Source organism: Sebastes umbrosus, chromosome 4 (assembly GCF_015220745.1).
Source record: "Sebastes umbrosus isolate fSebUmb1 chromosome 4, fSebUmb1.pri, whole genome shotgun sequence".
Lineage (NCBI taxonomy): Eukaryota > Metazoa > Chordata > Actinopteri > Perciformes > Sebastidae > Sebastes > Sebastes umbrosus.
The window spans coordinates 23,033,986-23,054,948 of record NC_051272.1 but is presented as its reverse complement, the minus strand read 5'-3'; the positions used below and the strand labels follow the sequence as shown (position 1 = coordinate 23,054,948).

General features: G+C 39.9%; 1 protein-coding gene across 2 annotated transcripts in view; it reads left to right on the top strand.

Annotated features, from left to right (window-relative positions):
- The window catches only part of lrrc4ca (leucine rich repeat containing 4C, genome duplicate a), a 188,727-nt gene extending 168,555 nt beyond the window's left edge, over window positions 1-20,172 (top strand). For both annotated transcript variants that reach the window (XM_037767592.1, XM_037767591.1), the window contains one exon: window positions 14,676-20,172. In XM_037767592.1, coding sequence (XP_037623520.1) covers window positions 14,727-16,667 — 1,941 coding nt within the window. In that variant the 5' untranslated portion in view covers window positions 14,676-14,726 and the 3' untranslated portion in view covers window positions 16,668-20,172. The remainder of the gene's footprint in view (window positions 1-14,675) is intronic.
- The last annotated feature ends 791 nt before the right edge of the window (window positions 20,173-20,963 follow it).

Genomic DNA, 20,963 nt, shown 5'->3' with positions numbered 1-20,963 from the left:
TTAGAAAGAATTATGTACTGTAATGACGTGTTTCCAAACCACCAGAGGTCCCCCCACTCTCATTGTTACCATTATAACAATGGTTATTGTTACCACACTTATTTTTCATCTTACAGTTGTTTAGCCAACATTACGTTAGCAGCTGACCTTCATACCAACTGATGTTACAGGTATACCGACACATCAATCAAGGAGACATTACAAGCATGTGTCCTTGAACATGTAAACGCTGAACAGAAGTTCAAATCAGTCATATGGGCAGAGAAGGAGAGCAGTGTAGTGTTTGTAAGTATACAAAAGGATTATAAGTGTACAAGAATTATATCCCGATGAAAATAATTCACGTATTCAATCTTACAGATGTTATTATATTACACTTTATAATATTACACTGTAGCCTCCGGTTTTGCCTCGGGTTTGTAGATATCATCTCTATCTCCCTCTTATCTCACGTGTTCGCTCAAGCTCCAGGCTCAATCACAGACTGCACTGTCTGGATGTCCGGGTTCGTGGCCTCAAAACGACCTCTGCACGACTCGGTCACACTCGAACTGACGCACGCTAACCTTGACCGCAACCGGACAACGGAGCAACAGCAGTATAACAGACAGACTCCTTTATCCCACGTCCCTGAAGAGTAGTAGTTAGCGGCCATTTTCTGCCCACACAGCCTCTCTGAAATGCTCACAGGGTGAAGCATGATTTTATCAATACCTCTCGTCACCCGCAAGCCCCCACCGTCAACATGCTGCTCACTGTGAAACAAAAAGGCTGTCACGTACACAGCTTGTAAAGATTTTCACATGCTAAAAGCACACACCACAGACAAATTCTCACATGGATAAACACCTTCTGCTGAAAATCTGTGCAGTTGGTACAAATCCTGTTTTTCCTTCAGGAATATTGAGAATCGACATACTGGGCAGGAAGGAATAAAGCAGATTAAAATCACAATCATTTTTATCAGTTATCATAATAGTCCCCATGGTTCTTCTTCTGTAGATACTTGTGCTATACTCTATGTATGTGTGAACTTTTGCATTTACGTATTTTGACCAAAAATTACGTTCCCATACAACAAAACTACATTGTAAATTACGTTTCGAGGGAAACCGCTTTTTGCCGGGGATTAGGTTAGTTTTTGGCGTAATACGTGTGTAATGATAGTCCGCGGAACTCCGCATAGGAAGGAGGTAAGGGTGATGGATGGGTCAACAAACACAGGACTTTCACCCAGGAGACCGCTGTTTGTGTCCCATGTGAAGCTAAAGGTCAGCATTCACTTATTTTATGTAACAAACGTAGTCATTTCAAGCCAAAACATTAAACCTTACTAAGTAGTTTTGTTGCGTCTTTTGTTTTGTTTTGTTTAGGGATGCTCATTTTGAAAAATGTTCTCAACCGATAACGACCCTCGTTAACCAATTATTAACCGTTAACCGACAAGATTTGTGCCTCGTACCAGCTGCAGGAGCACAACAGATATTCGTTGACGGGAGTCCCCAGTTCACCCGTTCAGGAGCGTTAACTTATCAGCTACGATGCTGCATGTAGTGTCGCAGACATGCAGCCATTTTCCCAGTAAAAGTCGCCACCGCACATTTAGTTTAGTTTAGCAGGTTGTCAGCTGTGTGTCTGCCCGGCGTAGCGACATTCTGTCTGCCCAGCATAACTTTAGCGAGTGGCCAACAAACAATGTGTATTTGTGCTACGTTAGCAGCTCTAGCATCGCCAGAGGCTCGCCGCCGCACACGTAGTCTGTGTAACTTTAGCGAGTTTCCAACAGATCGTGTGTGTGTGTTGGCAGTGAGTGTGAGGTTGTTGGTGGCGTTACAGCTGTGAACGTAGGTGTAGCAGTGTGTGTACAGTTTATTTGTCGGTGAATAAATGCTACGAAACTACAACTCCTGCGCTCCGTTCAAGCGAGCCAGAGACCGGAGCCAACTTCCTGTATCCTGCAACTCCGGCTATGCCTCTTAAGGTGGGCTGTTAAGGTGGACCAGCTTTCTTCCTTAAAGAGATGAGCCGCTCAGCTTTTGAGTTAATTATAAACATTTCTTTTAACCGTTTTAACCGATAGCGTTAATCAGTTAAATGCTTAATGTCGGTTAACGGTTAAACGGTTAATTATGGACATCCCTAGTTTTGTTTCAATTTACACCATTAACACTCAAACTGTGACCATAACCCGTACTTATTTGAGAATGCAGTTTATTGTATGGGAACATAATTTGATAGATACAGGGTAGATGCGTGCATTCCCATACTTATCTAAGTGTGTGTGTGTGTGTGTGTGTGTGTGTGTGTGTGTGCTTACTGTGTTTGTAAAGTGAAAGTGAAACTTAACATTGTGAATGCAAAGACAAACAACAGGCTGGTTTCACACAGGACCCAAACAGTGGTCTCCTGGATGAAAGCCCTGAGTTTGTTGGACCCATCCACCAGCCCTCACGTCCACCCTGTGTGTGTGTTTTTGCTCTTTAAACTACGTCACCACACTCCCCAACCACTTTCTCTGAGTGTTTAATATTGACGTGATTAGGTTTACATTGTAGTTACTTGAAAGCTCGGTGCATCTCATACAGATGCTAAAAGGTGCCTCATGCGCCAGTATCACACGATGCGGGGCGTGACAAAGCGCTGGTATTTGACGCCCTGGGAATGAGAGTAGACCGATGTGTGTACCAGCTCATGCAGATGCACATTATGTATCTTTGCATGTGTTTTCAATGCCAGCGGGCCCTAATCAAGCTCCTGGTTGATCCCTTCTGTCCGAAGAGGCCAATTGAAATTACTGCGGCTCATTTATCAGGAAAATGTGTCGCTCGGGGGGGTCATTTTCTGACTGAGGGGGAGGCCAATTGCTCTGTCTCTGTGTAGAAGTGGTCCACACCTGAATAACAAGTGTGATGCCCTGTAGTAATGATACACCATCCTCATTACACTCTGGTGACACACCACCTTCTCCAGGAAATACTGCGATGTTGACTCACAAGTAAAGCATCATCACCAACAATGGCCCCATTCAAAAATAGAGAAAGATGCGTCATTGTAACCCGCGACATACTGTATGGTTTCATAAAGAAGCACTGGGGGAACTTGAGGAGAGAAAAACTGACAGGTAACACTTTATTTATGAGGTGGCAAAAAGTTGTTATTCAAAACTAAAACTTGTAGAGCCAATGGCAAGTTTGCAGCCAACTATGGTCCGGTATGCAACTTATACAAGTGTAATGTGGAAACTTGAAACTTGGACTTTTCCATATGAGACATATTTTGTCTAGTAGTTAAACTGCAGCATTTTTACATATTCATAGATTCTTGAATTTTCATTGAGGGATAAGGAGAAGATTTTTAGAATTTTTAACCAGGTAATTGAATGTTTTTGTGGAAAATAAAACACATCAGACTCAAATTATTATTCCAAGCAGAATCTTAGTATGTCTTCAAACATGCCTGGAGGGCATCTTTAATTAATTTAATGGTTCCTGTTCCTTAGATTTTGTTCAACAAAAACATTTGAGTTTCCCAGCTGCATGTGACCATCAAAGCTTGCAAAAGAGGGTTCCCCTTTTGTTATGGCGAAAATGACATGCAAATAAAGGTCCATTCAGGTAATATTAATATTCCAAGGGGAAGCAGACTAATTCAGCCCTTCATACCGTATAGTATGTGACCCTTGTTTCCACTTTTGGTTCTCAGTATAACAGACAGTTGCAGAGTATCGCAGGTTCAGAACTAAACTACAAAAAAAAAAGAAATCTGCTTCTATACACCCTGTGCAATGCCTGTCGGTACCTGTGTCCGATCGGACTTGACTTACTCACGTTGTTACCTCCTTTTTAGATCCATGCTTGTACGTTGCTTTGGACAAAAGGGTCTGCTAAATGAAATTGTAGAATTGTAGAACTACACAAAGATTTTTGTTTCTGAGTAATGGCCAAATGGATCCCTCCTCCTCATTTGTCTCCAAGTGATTTATGGATTTGTGTTTTCAACCCTTGAGAACCAAATAAGTTAATTTAAGGTTTTTGAATTAACACAGTTAAGTCCAATAAACAGTTGGATAAACACAGCAGTCTGTAGAAAATGAGCTTATTGTCTGAGTACAGTGGTAATTAAAAGTAAGACTGCTTGGAGGCGTCCGGTGGCCATGTGGTTAAAATGCATGCCATTTAACCACAAAATTCCCAGTTAAATTCTGACTGCTTTATTCCTCTATCTCTTTCTGTCTATATACACCAAAATAAAGACAGGAAAATAAAGGCAAAAGGTCACATTCTGATCTAAAACTTTTTTTTTTTTTCCTGAAGGCTGTCTCTGAATGCCCGTTCATATACTTTTAGAGTAAGAACTGTGAGGTGATAGTGTTAGCTGGCGACACATAAAATCTTTAACAGGCAGACTAGCTGAGACAAAATGCTTGCTTGTAGCAGACGTCACAGCGGCTCATTAGATTAACTTGCGTCTTCCTCTACTAATGCCTATTTCTTTTCTTTTTTTGCCCTTCATGTTATATGTTTCCAATTAGGACTGTGTGCTGATGTTAATGAGCTGGCAAAGCCCTTTTCTGCTTCTTCCGTGGTCACACAAAATGCAAATTGAGAGGAAGCAAATAACATCAAACATAGCACCTGGAGGACAGAACCTCAGAGGTACATATACATATACAAAGCGCGCGTGGACTGGATTTATGTAATTGAAGGACCAAGGAGTTCATCAAGACTCATTTGAAAATTCACACACATATGGGATTAGAATTGTTGATTTGTGCAGGTATAGTTGAATTCGCCCAACACAGTTAAGCTTCTAGCTTCATTTGTACAGTAACTTCCTAATACATTTCCAAGCGCTGATTGCCGGTTAAATCGGTGTTTGTTAGATGAATCAAATTCATTTTACCATCTTGTTATGGATGAGACAGACAAGCTGTGAGTGGAAGCATGTCAGGCTGTGGGCAGGGGAGCAGCTGTCAGTTTGTCTCACTTGGCTAGTTAGCACCAATTCAAAGTACTCAGCTTGTCTGTCTCACTTGGCTGGTTAAAACAAAAGACACTGAAAAAGAGCTACAATATAACCATTTTCAGTTTTTTATTTTCTCTCGACAATCCTGAACACTTTATTTTATAGTGGCTCAGAATCAGTACATTGATCTGTATCTTAAGCTGTGGAAAAGAAGGGTACAGCTGTATATAATTCATACAGCCACACGTTATGGGATTACAGAGTTTACAAATATTGTACTTACATGGATACAATTTTTGCAATGTACAAAATTGATACACATCTGATGTGCATATGTGATGGACTACAATAATAATATTTTGAGTTTTACAGTGAAGCCAAAACTGACACTTGCAGTTATAGGGTTAACAGTAGGTTGTGGTAGCAAAAACTGATACTACAGTGAGCTCTGACAACACTGTTAAGACATGTCTATATTAAGTATGTTCATTGATTCAACTATGAAACTCTACTGAAAGTCAGATACCATAATAGTCAGATACAAACTGGACAGTGCAAAAATAGAGAGAAAACAGAACAACTCATCAAAATTGCCAGATAATATCAGCTGTACACTGGTCGAACAGCTTGTGAATGCAGAAAACAATAATCATGAATGCTCTAAAAGGTTGCAATATTGCTGTTAATAAAGCTGAACATTTATACGAATTTGGGCTGTCAAAGTTAACGCGATAATAACGCGTTAATGTCACTTCGTTTTAACGCCAATATTTTTTTAATGCAACCGATATTCCGGAGATTGTAGCAGGCTCAGTTTTAAAGCTACAGTGAAAAAAAGAGAAAATAAAAATAAAATCCATTGATACCAACCATGTCATACTAGTTTGTCACGAAGGAGGCTAAATAACGCTCCAAACTTTTGATGAGGAAAAGCTGTCATGGCCATTTTCAAAGGGATCCCTTGACCTCTGACCTCAAGATATGTGAATGAAAATGGGTTCTATGGGTACCCACCAGTCTCCCCTTTACAGACATGCCCACTTTATGATAATAACATGTAGTTTGGAGCAAGTCATAGTCAAGTCAGCACACTGACACACTGTGCCTGTTGTGCTTAAGTTTGCCATTTTGTTATACCAAATGCAGTACCTGTGAGGGTTTCTGGACAATATTTGTCATTGTTTTGTGTTGTTAATTGATTTATAATAATAAATATATAGAGTACATACATTTGAATAATATCATATCATCAATCATATTTGTCCACTCCCATGTTGATAAGAGTATTCAATACTTGGCAAATCTCCCTTTAAGGTACATTTTGAACAAATACCAAATGTGCGATTAATTTGCAGTTAATTGTGATGAATAATGGACAAACAGTAATATGACATTTTGTGTACCTATACTATACAGTATATATTATGTAGTAGTAGCATGTAGATATACAAGAGGCATGGAAAAGACAAGTATATCTCTTCACTCACACGCAGTGTAATGCCAATATGCAGCTTTATGCATCGATTGGTTGGAAACCACAGTCAAAGTTGACCAAAATAACTGTTAGTAAATAGTCCGGCTAATTAGTGCATATTCAGTTATCATCGTCAGATTATATACAGCTTGCTAAGCAAGTTTGCTGATGTGTTTACGTGTGTAGGTGGTTGGTGCTATGTGAATGGGATCAAAAGGTTCTCTGCAGATGAAACACTTAGTTAAATATTAATAGTTTGTGTGTATGTGAAAAGAGCTTAACACATGCTTTTTCTTGAGAAAGGCTCGTTCTAGCCCTCTACTCCTGTTGCTTACCGCTGTGTATTAATTACTGAAATGAGAGTGCCGCAGGAGGTAATTTGAAATAAATTACTTGCACAACTGGTCAGTATGTTGCAGGCTTTAAATGAACTTATTATGAAGTATCATAGAGACAAATAAATAAAAGACCAATAAACAAAAGAGACGGACTATCATAAATACAGACAAATTAATTACAGAGAAATACTCTCTTTTATTAGCCTCGTAGAAGTTATATTTCTTACCGTTTTAGCTTTTAATGAAGACAAACAATCTGTGACATTTATGCATGATCGCGATGATATTGCCAATTAGATTAGAAGGCGGGAGAAAATGTGTCATCTAGAAGACAAAACAATAAATTCAATAAAAATATATTAAATTGCAAATATAGAAGTAGAGCTGTTGACTCGCTGAAAAGCGTCAAAATATGAACACAACTGTCTCAGCAGATATACATCAGTCCCTGATGCTGGCTTAAGGGGGAAGATGTGTCCTGTTTTCACCCCAGTGAACTCCTAATACACTGGTTGAGATAAACAGTGACAAAACACTGTATGCAAACTATGACTGCATCGCGAAAATATCCCCATGTGACCGTCATCCAATCTATTCAGTGCACTAGTCACGGTATGTTCTGCATGTTTATGCTGTGAGGCTGGAAAGAAGGAAAAGCTTGCATGCATGCGGTGGGTATCCCTCCCACACTGGAATCCATAAAGAATTCTGGTTTATATTTGGAGCTGTTGCAAGATTGCTGGCATTATCAAGAAGTGACCTGATTTGATTTATATCTCATTAATCTCTCTCTTTCTCTCTCTTGCTCGTTCTCTCTCTCTGTCTCCATAGCATACATGCCAACCTTGCTCTATCACACACATCTCTAACTCTACAGTCTCTCATCATTCTTCCCCCCCTCCATGCCATGCAGCATGAAAGCCAAATCTTCTGACTGTCGCTCCTCACTAAAAAGTTCATAATCAGTGGGCACTCAAGCATTAAGTGAGCGCAGAAAGCCTCAGGTCGAGTCCCCTCTCACTTTTCTCACCTTTCAAATGAAGCTATGAATGTGTCTGTGAAGACCGAAGATAGGAAATGTATTTTGACCACGTAAAGAGAGCAGCAGAAAATCACTCAGGGCTTTTTTTTTTGCCAGGCAGTGGCGTCACCAGACCTATTTTAAGGGGCTTTAGCCCCAGAAGAATTTCCTGTAGCGCCTCTAAATAATGCATTCTGCCTTTTTCTGGCTGATTTATAATGCAAAAATACGATACAGACTCCAGAATTACTGTACTCGTGAAAATGACTGGGAGTAGTACTCAGTGGAAATTGCTGTGCAGCACGGTACACTGTTGAAGTCCATCTACGGAGTTCTAAGCTGTGCATTCAGCCACAAAAAAATTCAAGTACAGTATGATGAAACATGGGATTTATACAAGCATAATATACATTTAGAATATAAATAGTGTAGAGACACACGAGCTGAATAGATGTCCACTACTTGTGAATTTATTAGGTGATTAACTCACAGGTCCTTCCCAGTGCAGTTAGTCTAATCGTAGACAATAAGACCAGCCAATTTCATGCAAATAAACTTTGTGAAATAGGTTCAGTTCAAGTGTCAAAATCATTATTGCCATGAAAAATGACACTATATTTTTTATTCGTTCTCTAAACTAAACACATTTCTCAGATGATTTACAGAACATCAAAAGTGAGGCTTTGTTGCTCAGGGAAGAATCAAAATATGTGTTATTTGATGTTAGATGCAGCCGGTGTTAAGACTGGAAGGTGTGGTCATTGTACTCAGTGTATACATTCTCCTGATGAGAAGGATAGCTCGGTAATATCAGCAAGACAGCCATTGTATTTATGTACTACGAGTATTGATTAGTTGTGTCATGCCAGGAGATGAGTCTCTTGTTTCCATGGCTGGCAAAGTTAATTCCCATTGGTTACCTTTAAGTGGTCTGATGGCAGATCCTCAGGGAGGGTTTGTGGGAAAAGGAGTGAAGAGCTGGATGCTGTAATTACACCCTGATGTAAGCAGTAATGTGCCATGCATGATTCTATACAGGCTCATTTGTTAATGTTTTCTGTACAGTGAATTGATTCATACCAGGCTGCACTGTTACTGCATTATAAGAATGCTCTTTGTTGCCAACAGAGACAAAGATTTGGTATTGTTTATCTACCCTCACTATTCTTACAATACAATTCTTATAAACTTCTGCTTAAGTACCATTATATATTTTACCAAAAGAAAGTAAACCATTCTTTTTGTAGACAGTTATTGTATTGTGTAATAACCTAACACTCAATTGAAAGTGAGTTTATAGAGGGGTCAGTTAAAGACTCTTTTTAAAACTATGAGTCTTTGTGTCTCAATTTACATGTATTTATACTATTTTTTATGGATTTTTATGCTGATGACACACAGGTATACCTCACTGTTAAAGGGATAGTTTTGGTGTTTTGAAGTGGGGTTGTATGAGGTATTAATCCATAGTCAGTGTATAGTAGATGACGGTCGGCATTCCGCCAGTTTGGAGAGACAGAGAGGATGCAAAAGCACAGTAGCAAAGCAATGTACTGCTGTGGACGGGGGCAGCAGCAAAAATGTATTATAGCCACTTACTGTAAAAGAAAGGCCCACCTAAAGAAAAAGTGTCTGGTGGCTTTGAAGAGAACATAAGTTCCACTTTCAGTTCAGTTACCTGTTGGAAAGGGCTGTCTGACGGCAAGATGAAGCAGTGAAAATATTCTAAATATAGCGTACACAGATATTTATTTTTTAGGTGAGCTTTTCTTTTATGTGGCAAAAATTGATTTTGCTGCTGTCTCTGTCCAAAGCAGTATATTGCTTTGGTTCCGTGCGGTAACTCCTGCCTGCCTCTCCAAACTGTGGGCGTGCAAACCGTCATCTACTGTAGGTCATACACTGACTATGGGAAGTACTTCATACAACCTTGCTTCAAAACACCCTAAATATCCCTTTAAATACAAAACATATTCATGTTCTCAGGAAGCAGTATTTAAGTTGTTGAATTTGGCAACCTAGTCACTAATAACAAGTCAGAGTAACTTTTGGAAAACTTGAAGGCAATCCATGCTACCATATAGTCAAGTACTAATATGGCATCCATATTGTAATATGTATGGTAACTCCAACTAAATGAGTGTCATGATTAATATAATCTATATGGATCATTATGAACTGACATTATGGCACCGTTTGATGTGACATGTGTAAATATGTAATGCATCTACGCTGCTAAACAGCTGCATGTAGCCACATACAGAGTTTATTAGTATGGCTGGCCTTAGTGTGAACTGTTTCCATTTCGTAAACCAGAAATGAATTCAGAAATGTTGCAGATCTTGCTCTTCAATTGTCTGCCGTCCTGCTAATCTGGGTCATGCTTTTGTACTCCGTACCAGACAAAGAGACAGCTGGCAGTTCATAATCTGTTGGGACAAAAGTTTGAAAATGCTTTCTTTTCTTAATCTCATTTTCCTTATCTCTTTTCATCTAATTCCTTCACTGCACTCCGTAAATCCAATTTTGCTGCTTTCATTGTCAGTGTGAGGACGCATTGTTTTGCTTTGTAAATCAACTTCATCTTTTCTGCTGCCATCATTTGGATTGCTGATTCATTGTTTATCTCTTTTCAAGGTCTGAATTCTTGAAAAGGAGGATGAGTAAATAGTGGTATAAGATACCGGGATTCCTTATCCGAGGGATCAAAAATCCAGACTGTGCAGCATATTTTCTAGTTAGTTATTGATGGAATTTCACCTTGAAAAAGCATTGTACTTGTCTGAATAATAAGCAAGTATGTGTTCTCTTTTATTATAACTCACTTCTGAGGAGGTCAGTAGAAGATGCAAACAAACCTCATATTGTAGCCTGGATTGTACTAGAGCTGCAACAATGAATCGATTAAAGTGGCAGTAGGCAGTATAATTGTGGCGTCATTGGGCAAAAATTCCATAATAACCTTTCAGCATATTTTAATTCAAGTTTTCTGAGAGATAACTAGACTTCTGCACCTCGTCGTGGCTCTGTTTCCAGGCTTTAAAAAATCTTGCCTGTGACGGAAGCCTTTGACCAATCACAGGTCATTTCATAGATAGATCGTTCTTATTGGCTGTGCTCTGGTCATCTGACCGGAACTTGCCGTTCCTTCAAGAGATTTCACAATGGCTGCCATATCACAAACTCTCTCATTTTACAGCTAAACCGTGCACTACAAGATGATTCTGAAAACATTTGAGGCGAGAAATAGGCATTAACGTAACATAATATTGATTCGTATTTGATCAGCGCGGCCTAGTTTGACCGTTTGGTCGGAGTTCACGAGTGAAGGAGATCCAGAGGACACAAAGGCACAGGATTTTTTTCAGGTTACCTGTTTCATGTTCTACTGTCAGGATACAGCAACCGTTTTATAAAAATTCTAATCTCGCCTACTTCAGCTTTAATCGATTAGTTAACTATTCAATTAATTGCCAACTATTTTGATAATTGATTAATCAGTTTGAGCAATTTTTTTAAGAAAATAAAATTCTCTGATTCCAGGTTCTTAAATGTGAATATTGTTCTGGTTTCTTTACTCCTGTATGACAGTAACCTGAATATCTTTGAGTTGATGACAAATCAAGATATTTCAGGACATCATCTTGGGCTTTGGAAAGCACTGATTGACATTTTTCACAATTTTCTGACATTTTATAGACCAAACAACTTGTCAATTAATCAAGAAAATAATTGACAGATTAATCCTAGATGGTACCATAGTCAATTGTTTAATGCAATATTTTAATTTCTAGCAAATTAAAGCTGCCATGTAGAAATGTGATTATCAGCCTGGTGTGTGATCCCTGTCACATTTGCCTGGACCCCTGCATCGAAAGACATTCTTTCTCCACCCTCAGGCTTTTGCTGCTTGGAATTTAAATGTTGTAATTGAAGAATTAATGGAGTCAGTAATCAACCAATTAATCAGTAGTTACAGTAATAGCCTGCTCTTTCCTAAGTGTAGAGCTTTCTGTTGCAGAATAGGCGCGGTGTTGAACATACTGTATAGAAAGAGAAAATATTGTAATCCCACAACAGCATTCATGCGGTTGATATATTGTATTATGTTCAGAAATCAGCTGTCATAGACTGCCATACTTCACTGCTAAACAGTCTCTAAGTGTTTCCAAATTCACCTTTGAGCTGTCTTATGTTCATGCATGTCTTCATTTGCAGTATTTGAAAGATCAACGCTTAAAAGAACAAGTAGTCTGATCTATTTACAGCAACCCTTATCCTTTTTTTTAAAATGCAATACACCATTTTTTGAATTTTAGAATTTTGTTCATTTTTGTCCTAAACTGACAGTGTCAGTGACAATTGACTCAGTGACAATAAATAGCAATGTTTATTTTTGATTACCTTATTTAAATCTGACAGCTGTTTCACTTTATTCATCAGAAAACATCCCAAGAGAGCCCTCGCCTCTTAGAGCTCATATGATTACTCTGTTTCTAGATTAAACCCTATTTGTGTGACAGTCAGACAGATTTACTGTAGCTATTTGTAGCTCAACAACACATCACTGTCAGTCCACTGCAGGTTGTCTAGGTCTCTAGCACTTTCTGTGAGTGAAGTTCACTTTATTTTTCTTCATGTTCACATTGATTTTCTGAACGTGCTCCAGTTTCCTCCCACATTCAAAAACATTCAGGTCAGGTAGATTAGAGGCTCTATAAATGTTTCTCTTTATATGTGTTAGCTCCGTGACTCACTTCCGACCTGTGTTTCCCCATCTTTCACTTCCAGCTTTCTGTGACAATGATGAAAAATAATATGTCAAAATAAGTTTTGGCAGCCATACGACGAGCAAAACGTTGTTGAGTCATAAAATAGAGAGGATCTACAGTTCCCATGCCCATCGCAGCATTCACTGTAATAACTGTATATGCATTACTTAGGGAACACTGCAGCTATAAGACAGGCTTCGTCCGGAAACGCATACTATGCAGTACATACCCAATAGGTGTACTATCATTCAATATACTTTTGTGTGAATAATCTGTAGTATGTGCCTTTTCGGACGCACCGAGCAGTAATTTACATTGTCCGTTCCTTAGAGCCTCCTTGCTGGTTAGAGACATGTAACCATGGTAACCCGTGCCAACCTCAAGCAACGATTTGTGAGAATCAAAATCTGAATTAATTTAAAATATATATTACTCCTAGCAAAGTGAAATGTTATACTTACATTTAAATGTAAGTGTTATTGATGTAACAGAGTTATGTGTCAACATATGTTATGAACGTTGTCGTCACTACCCCATTGCATTTTTACATGATATTTTTGCCGCCGTAGTGTCCAGTGTTGCATACTGTAATATTTGACTGGAAATAGTATGCAGTTTGCATACTATTGATTTCATAATGAGGTTTCGGACACACTAAAAAATCTCACATACTGTTTTAATATTTCTGAATAGCATGTTTGTATGGGATTTCGGATGTAACCATAGTCTTTAATAACAATAAATTGGTGAACATATAGTTCAATCACTCCCTTCACCTTTCAAGTTTCTTTATGAGGTCACGCAGGGGTGCCATACCTGAACACTGAAGCTAATGTAATTAGCATGTTAGTAGCTATCTCTTAATGGATCTGTAGCAGGGCCATATTTTGATATTTACTACTTCAACCCCTCTATAAATTTGCTCTAGAAACCAATTCTTCTTGGCTGTCTCTACATGTCTCTCAGCCAAAAGAGGTATCGTCTGGGATTTTAATTCAATCAGAAGCACCGGCTCAATAATTTAGATATACAATATGGTATGGTGTTCACTTAGTAATGATTTATGACTGATAAAGACTACTTTGCTGTCTTTATGAATTAAATTATGGCATCACGATCAGTCTATGGATATCTTTATTATGTATTCAGGTCACTTTTAAAACTTAAATTCCAGTTAATGACTTTAAGTTTTTGCTTTCCAGGTGAAAGTTTTTCTTTTTAGCTTTACCTCCACAAGTTGCAGTGTTTCTTTGCCGTCTTGCTTGTCATTTATACTGCATGAATGGCACATTGTTCAACCAGTATTCACTGTGCAACCATGAAAACTGCTGGTATTATCCAGTAGAAAACAGGGACACAACATACACCGAATCAATTAAATAGACATCTGTCATTTAGTCACACTCCATAGCTGCCACAGCATCATCTCTCTTACCGACAGCACATCTTAATCAAAGAATAGGTTGTTTGTATTTCCACGGTTTCCTTTGGCGTAATACATAAAGAGTTACGCAAACAAATTCCCCGGTACCATGTTGGCTTGCTTGTTTGAAATTTCAGTCACATACGTGCCTTTGAGGAACTGCGAGTTGTAATCAGACGTTTCCAGATATCTCGACTCGATTGAAGGACTGGTGGGTGGCGAGCTCCCTTATTATTTATGTCTCTCGAGTCTCAAATATAAATCACACACAACACAGCAGTCAGAGCTGCTTTTCTTCCCTCCTCCCGCAGAGATACAGCACAGAAGTTGCCGGCTTCATTGTGATTTTATTTTATGTGACTGAGATTGAGAGCGCATGGAGGACAGTGCAGCCAGAAAGAGAGATGGATATGAGGCACTCTATCAAGGTTGCAAGGGTGTGTGTGTGTGTGTGTGTGTGTGTGGATCTGATTATTAGTGGCTGCAACAGATACTCAAACCAACAAAGGATATTTTTAGGTGTACACCTTCAAAATTGAGTTTTCCTGGATTTCTAATTTGCTATGTTGTCATTGTCATTGAGTATTTCAGTGGTAATTATTATAAGTGACATAATGAGAATCTCAAACAGGGTCAATTATCTAATGCATCTCTTCTCTCTTCTCTCTCTCATTTCATCCAGTGAGCCCAAATCCTCATTCCAAAGAGTGGAAGACCAGTCAATGAATTATGAATGTTAAACAAGATGACCTCCTCTCAGCAGCAGCAGATGATGCGAGGTCCTAGGTGGAACCGGGCCTTGTCCGACCCTTTGTTTGTGCTGCTTCTGGCCCTCCAGCTGCTGGTGGTGGCAGGGCTGGTACGTGCTCAGACGTGCCCCTCTGTCTGCTCCTGTAGTAACCAGTTCAGCAAAGTCATCTGCACCCGGCGAGGCCTGCGGGATGTCCCCGACGGCATCTCTACCAACACGCGCTACCTGAACTTGCAAGAAAATCTCATTCAGGTCATAAAGGTGGACAGCTTCAAGCACCTGAGGCATCTGGAGATCCTGCAGCTGAGCAAAAACCACATTCGCAAAATTGAGCTGGGGGCCTTCAATGGACTGGCCAGCCTCAATACCCTGGAGCTTTTTGATAACCGCCTCACCACTATCCCAAACGGGGCATTTGAGTACCTGTCCAAACTAAAGGAGCTTTGGCTGAGGAATAACCCCATAGAGAGCATTCCCTCCTATGCTTTCAACAGAGTGCCCTCATTACGGCGGTTGGACCTTGGGGAGCTCAAACGGCTCTCCTACATATCAGAGGGGGCCTTTGAAGGGCTGAGCAATCTGCGCTACTTAAATCTGGGAATGTGCAATCTGAAAGAAATTCCCAACCTTATTCCCCTGGTGAAGCTGGATGAACTGGAGATGTCGGGGAACCAGCTGGCTGTCATCCGACCCGGCTCTTTTAAAGGGCTCATCCATTTGCAGAAGCTATGGATGATGCATGCCCAGATCCAGATCATAGAAAGGAACTCTTTTGATGACCTGCAGTCGCTAGTGGAGCTCAATCTAGCCCATAACAACCTTACCCTCTTGCCCCATGATCTCTTCACTCCTTTACATCACCTGGAGAGGGTGCACTTGCATCACAACCCGTGGAATTGTAACTGTGACATCCTCTGGCTAGCCTGGTGGCTTAAGGAGATGGTACCAGCAAACACCAGCTGCTGCGCCCGCTGCAGCTCACCAACCCACCACAAGGGACGATACATTGGCGAGCTGGACCAGAACTACTTTCACTGTTATGCTCCTGTTATTGTGGAGCCTCCTGCAGACTTAAATGTGACAGAAGGAAGCGCTGCAGAGTTGAAATGCAGAGCCAGCTCCTTGACCTCGGTGAGCTGGATTACACCCAACGGTTCCGTCATGACACACGGCGCTTACAAGATCAGAATCTCCGTGCTGAATGACGGCACTCTGAACTTCACCAATGTTACCATGCAGGACACGGGCACATACACGTGTATGGTCAGTAATTCCGCAGGTAACACGACGGCGTCTGCCACGCTCAACGTGTCCTCTACGGAGAACAGCAGCTTCAGCTACTTCACCACAGTGACAGTGGAGACCATAGAAACGCCGCATAACGAAGGCTTCACCACCGCCGTGCAACAAAAGGTGGGTCCTACACCCTCCGCTGGCACGTGGGAGACCGTTTCACCCACCTCTACAACTACCACCACAGTCCGGACGACTACTCCCGCCACAGAGAAGACGTACACAATCCCCGTCACGGAGCTGGGCGGGGAGGGCTCGCTGAACGGCTTGGACGAGGTCATGAAGACGACCAAGATCATCATCGGCTGCTTTGTTGCAATCACGCTCATGGCAGCGGTCATGCTGATCATCTTCTACAAGATGCGCAAACAGCACCACCAGCAGAACCACCACGCACCCACGCGCACCATTGAGATCATCAATGTGGATGAGGACTGTGTAACGGGAGGCCCGGGCATGGAGGGCCACCTGACCTTGCCTCCTCTTGAGCACGAGCACCTCAACCACTATAACACCTACAAGACTGCATACAACCATGCCTCCACTATCAACTCCATACACAGCTCAGCGCACGAACCTTTGTTAATCCGGGCCAGCTCAAAAGACAATGTACAAGAGACCCAAATCTAATGCTTTTTTTTTTTTTTCAAAATGAGACATTATAAAGCTGATGGAATTACATAAAGACATTACTGACAGGACATTACTGACAATTGGTTGTGAGAACTGTGGCTCAAACATGGAGAAACAGACTCGTGTGTTTGGCAAATCAGTGGCTGGTGATGTTTATTCAATGACTTTGGGAATTAGGGTATGTCTACTGTTTCAAAAAGTGTCTTTACAAAACAGAAGTTATTTATTTAAGAAAAAACTATCGTGGTTAAATCAAGAAAAAACTGTATTCTGCAATTATTTTTTCAGCACTTAATTCATGTTTATTTTTTTTTATTTTTCTCCTTCCTCTCATTTCACGGGATTGGTTTACTAATATGCTTTCAAACTCTGTTTGAAGACATCTGTTGAAGAAAAACTCCTGAAGCGAATTGTTGTTCTTTTTTGGTAAACTGCCGTCTTTGGATCAGACGAGATAGTAACCTCATTTCCCCCCATGTATCAAAGGAATCTAGAGCACATTAGTGATCTTCTCCAGCTGTGGATTAAGTGATGAAATCTTTTGTGACCATCTGTAACTGAGATGAATTGGACACTTGTTCATTATTTTACAGTGAGTGACAGAACTGTCAGTGACAAAATTTGATCATAATTCACTGTTTAATTATATCTGTCACATACATATTAGGCACTCTCTCCTCTTGTCATCAATAGACTGAAGATTTAAATGGGGGGAATGTGTCCTGCTGTTGTAAACGTTGAGGCTCACTATTAGAAGTGCATTTTAGTTAAATTAAATTCTATTGATTAACTATGAAAAAAATTACATTTGTCTTTGTGTTCCTAATGTATATGCAAAATCGTATCCCTAATCTCCACTTCAGACGTCATTGAGACGTCTTCTGATTATTATAGAGAGCATTCCATTAATTGCATTAAGACCAATTTAGATTCTGAGGGTCGTGATATAGGAGCAGCTTTAATGGCTACTTTAGAATCGGCAAAATTGTGATTGAAAAAGTAGGGGAGTCTTGTGAAGAATGTAGATGATCTTAAATTATGGCAAAAGTCCACTGCCTCCAAATGTTTCCAATGTATCATGACCTCACCTTTACCTTACGGTGCTTTGTGGAGTGGCATATGAAGGTGATCGCTTTGAAGCCACCTTTTTTTTTCTTCATGCTGGGACCCCTTACCTCATCTGCAAAACTGCAGGACTGAGTGCTGTCAGAAGCAGACTGATGAGCTGAAGAAAGAGCTTAAACCCTTTATACAGCTGTCTGAGCACATTGCCTGTCATCTGTGTGCCACGTTTCCACATGGGCAGTGCCTGGCAGCCCCAGATTCACACCCTAACCCCTGCCAACCACAGGACTTGGCCCTGGGCGGCAGGGGCTTATGCTGCGAGAGGCTTTAGGGGTGAATGTGTGGGATCGGGCATCAACCAGATGTTTGGGTTGCACCTGCCTCTCCTCCCTCTCCCTTTTGCGACAACACAATTTCCATTTTAATTGATGTGCCCATGGGCTTTGGATGAACAGAGCTCTGCAGGCGCCCACACCCTGGAAGCCATTTCAAAGTCCCCACCGTGAAAAATGGCGGCAGGCACCATAAATGCAGAGGTTAGGAGGCAGACGTTTGTCAGATCCAACACTTAAGGACATGCCCCAGGGTTATTTTTAGGAAATAAGGGCAGTTTTTGCTACCCCGAATAGTAATATATATATAAAAAGGTTAGGCCACTGTCATGCTTAATTCAGTTTTGTGTTTTCATTATATCAAGGTGTTACAGTAAGGAAATAGAGAAGGGCTCATAAAAAGTTACAGATAGTGGCATGCAATTTCTGTGGAGTCACCATGCTCTCCACTAACATTATAGCTGCAAGTGGTAATCCCCCCGCCAAAATGCACAGTATGTTGTGAGTTCAAACACTCCTCCTCTATAGGCTTGAAAGGTGTCTATGAAACGTGTATGATTTGCCATTTCACAAAGATCAGATGCTGTGATCAGCTTGGATTAATGGTTGGCATCAACATCTCTGCTGTCCATCTTTTCAATCACATTTCACCATTTGGTTAAAACACAATACTGTAAAGCTTACGAGCTGTAATGTCCGTATAGGTCCATTCATGCTACAGCACCCATCTCCTGCCCTTCCATTGATTAAAACCAATCTAAACTACACTAGCTCGCCTTACTCTGAACTTTCTTAAACAAAGCATGAATACAGCTGAGTATACATTTGATAAGAGTTCCCTATCCCACATTCAAGAGTAAAAAGAAACAAACAAAATGGCATAACTATAAACCTTTTACAGCCACCTTTAAAGCCTGCAGTACATGGAGTGAGTGCTTTCTACTCAAAAAGACTGAGTTTTCACCTAAAAGACAAATAGGCTACTTTGCATAGCTTAATGCATCAGCATTTTTCAAGTAGGGAGAATAAATGAGATACAGTTGCAGTACCTCATGACAAGGATATGAAAAGAGAATTAAATTAGACAACAAGATAATAATCTAAAGCCCTATTCCCACAAGACTAATATTACCTGGGGTCCTCTTGTGATATGTAATACAATAGTTGCATAGATTATATATGTTAATAATCTATGATCCGTTAAGTAAAAACTCTGCAGCAAATTACCTTCCATATTTCACTTAATTCAGAGGTTTGATAATACTGGTCAGGATTACAGAGGCTGTAGTGGAAATTATGAATGGGAGCTTTGATACCATGGGGTGCAGATGCACGGGGTTATTGTATCTAGTCAGTGTGGAGACACACTGTACTGTATGTTTCAAAATAATTTGATAATCTAGATAATTCTGGAGATTTTTTTCAGTAAATTGATTTATTCACTCACAACATGAGGTCCCCAGATAATTTTAGTCCAGACGTGATGAGATAATTGATTACCCGATATTGTGCTTTTTTTCCGTCACCCCCTGACACTATTTATCCCATAATTGCACTTCTGTGGAGTTTGGCACATTTGTAAACCATAGAATGACATGGGTGTGAGTCATTTAGTCTGTGTTTGAGTTCCTAGTGATGGGATGTGGATCACAATTCTACTCAGTTTACGTAAGAGAGTGTTAACCATCCTCCCTTTTTGCCTTTAGTTGGAGGTAAATCGTCTGAAAATTTAAATGGTAAATTTGTTGCATTTTAGTCGAGCTGTCTCATGTATGTAAGATATCTAAATATTTTTGGTCAATATTCTTTTTTTTCCACATTCTTTTTCTTTTTTTCTGAGAGGGAATGCTGTTCTAGTGGTAGATTTATATAAAAATACATTTTGAGAATAAAACAAAAACAAAAATTTTTAAATTTTGATTTTACATGTGCCAACAACCTGTTCTAAAAGTGAAAAAGAGAAACATGCTGTAAAAGAATAAGAGATTGATTTTCATGTAAGCATTCTTTCATGACCTTTAAAAGATATGGAGATCGATTATAGAGACCAGAGTTTGTAGTTCATACACAAAATATGGTTAAAATAAACTATTGTTGTTTTTCTGTATTGTCTGATTCTTGCTTTCATCCTGTGCCACAAGACGACTGATAGAGATATAACAGTATCGGAAGCCTCATACTTTAATCTACAAAGCTATAGTACAGTTTATTGCTTTTTCCCTTCCATTCACTATCAGTAATGCTACTATCTATCAAAATGATAACTCAAACTTTGAAACCTGTAATTTGTTCATTTCAGGTGACTATATTATCAAATTGGATTATGGTGATTAATTTATGACTATTTCCATTCATCATCAAAATTAGGAAAAAAAGAAGATCTCTGAGGGCTTGATTCCATCTTCTTCTACCTATTTTCAATAAATGGCTGTCATCTTTTACAATAGTATTTATTTAGATTCATGGTGACAAATGCAGTCATAATGCTTTCTTAACATGGATATAGCCGTACAATCTAAAGTGTTGTTACATGGCATCAGTGTAAAACCAGAATCAGTTCAGCAAGTACAAGGAAATTGCAGGCATTCGTCTTCGTACCACTGCTGCAGGGATGTACTGACATGCATAACCATGCAGGACCTTATGATGCCAAGTATACAAGACAATTTATAACACACACCACATGCAGATACAGTACATTCACTGTAGTATTCTGTGATATTCTTAACTTTAAAAAACATAAATCAGTGCTCTGACTGCCTTACAGCTTAATTTACGTGATAATGATAGTACTTGGTTTGTAGTTTGTACTTAGTATCAGGGCCGGCTCTAGCCCTTTTGGGGCCCTAGGCGAAATCTGGATTTGTAGCCCCCCCAGATGGCGCCGCTCTAAGGT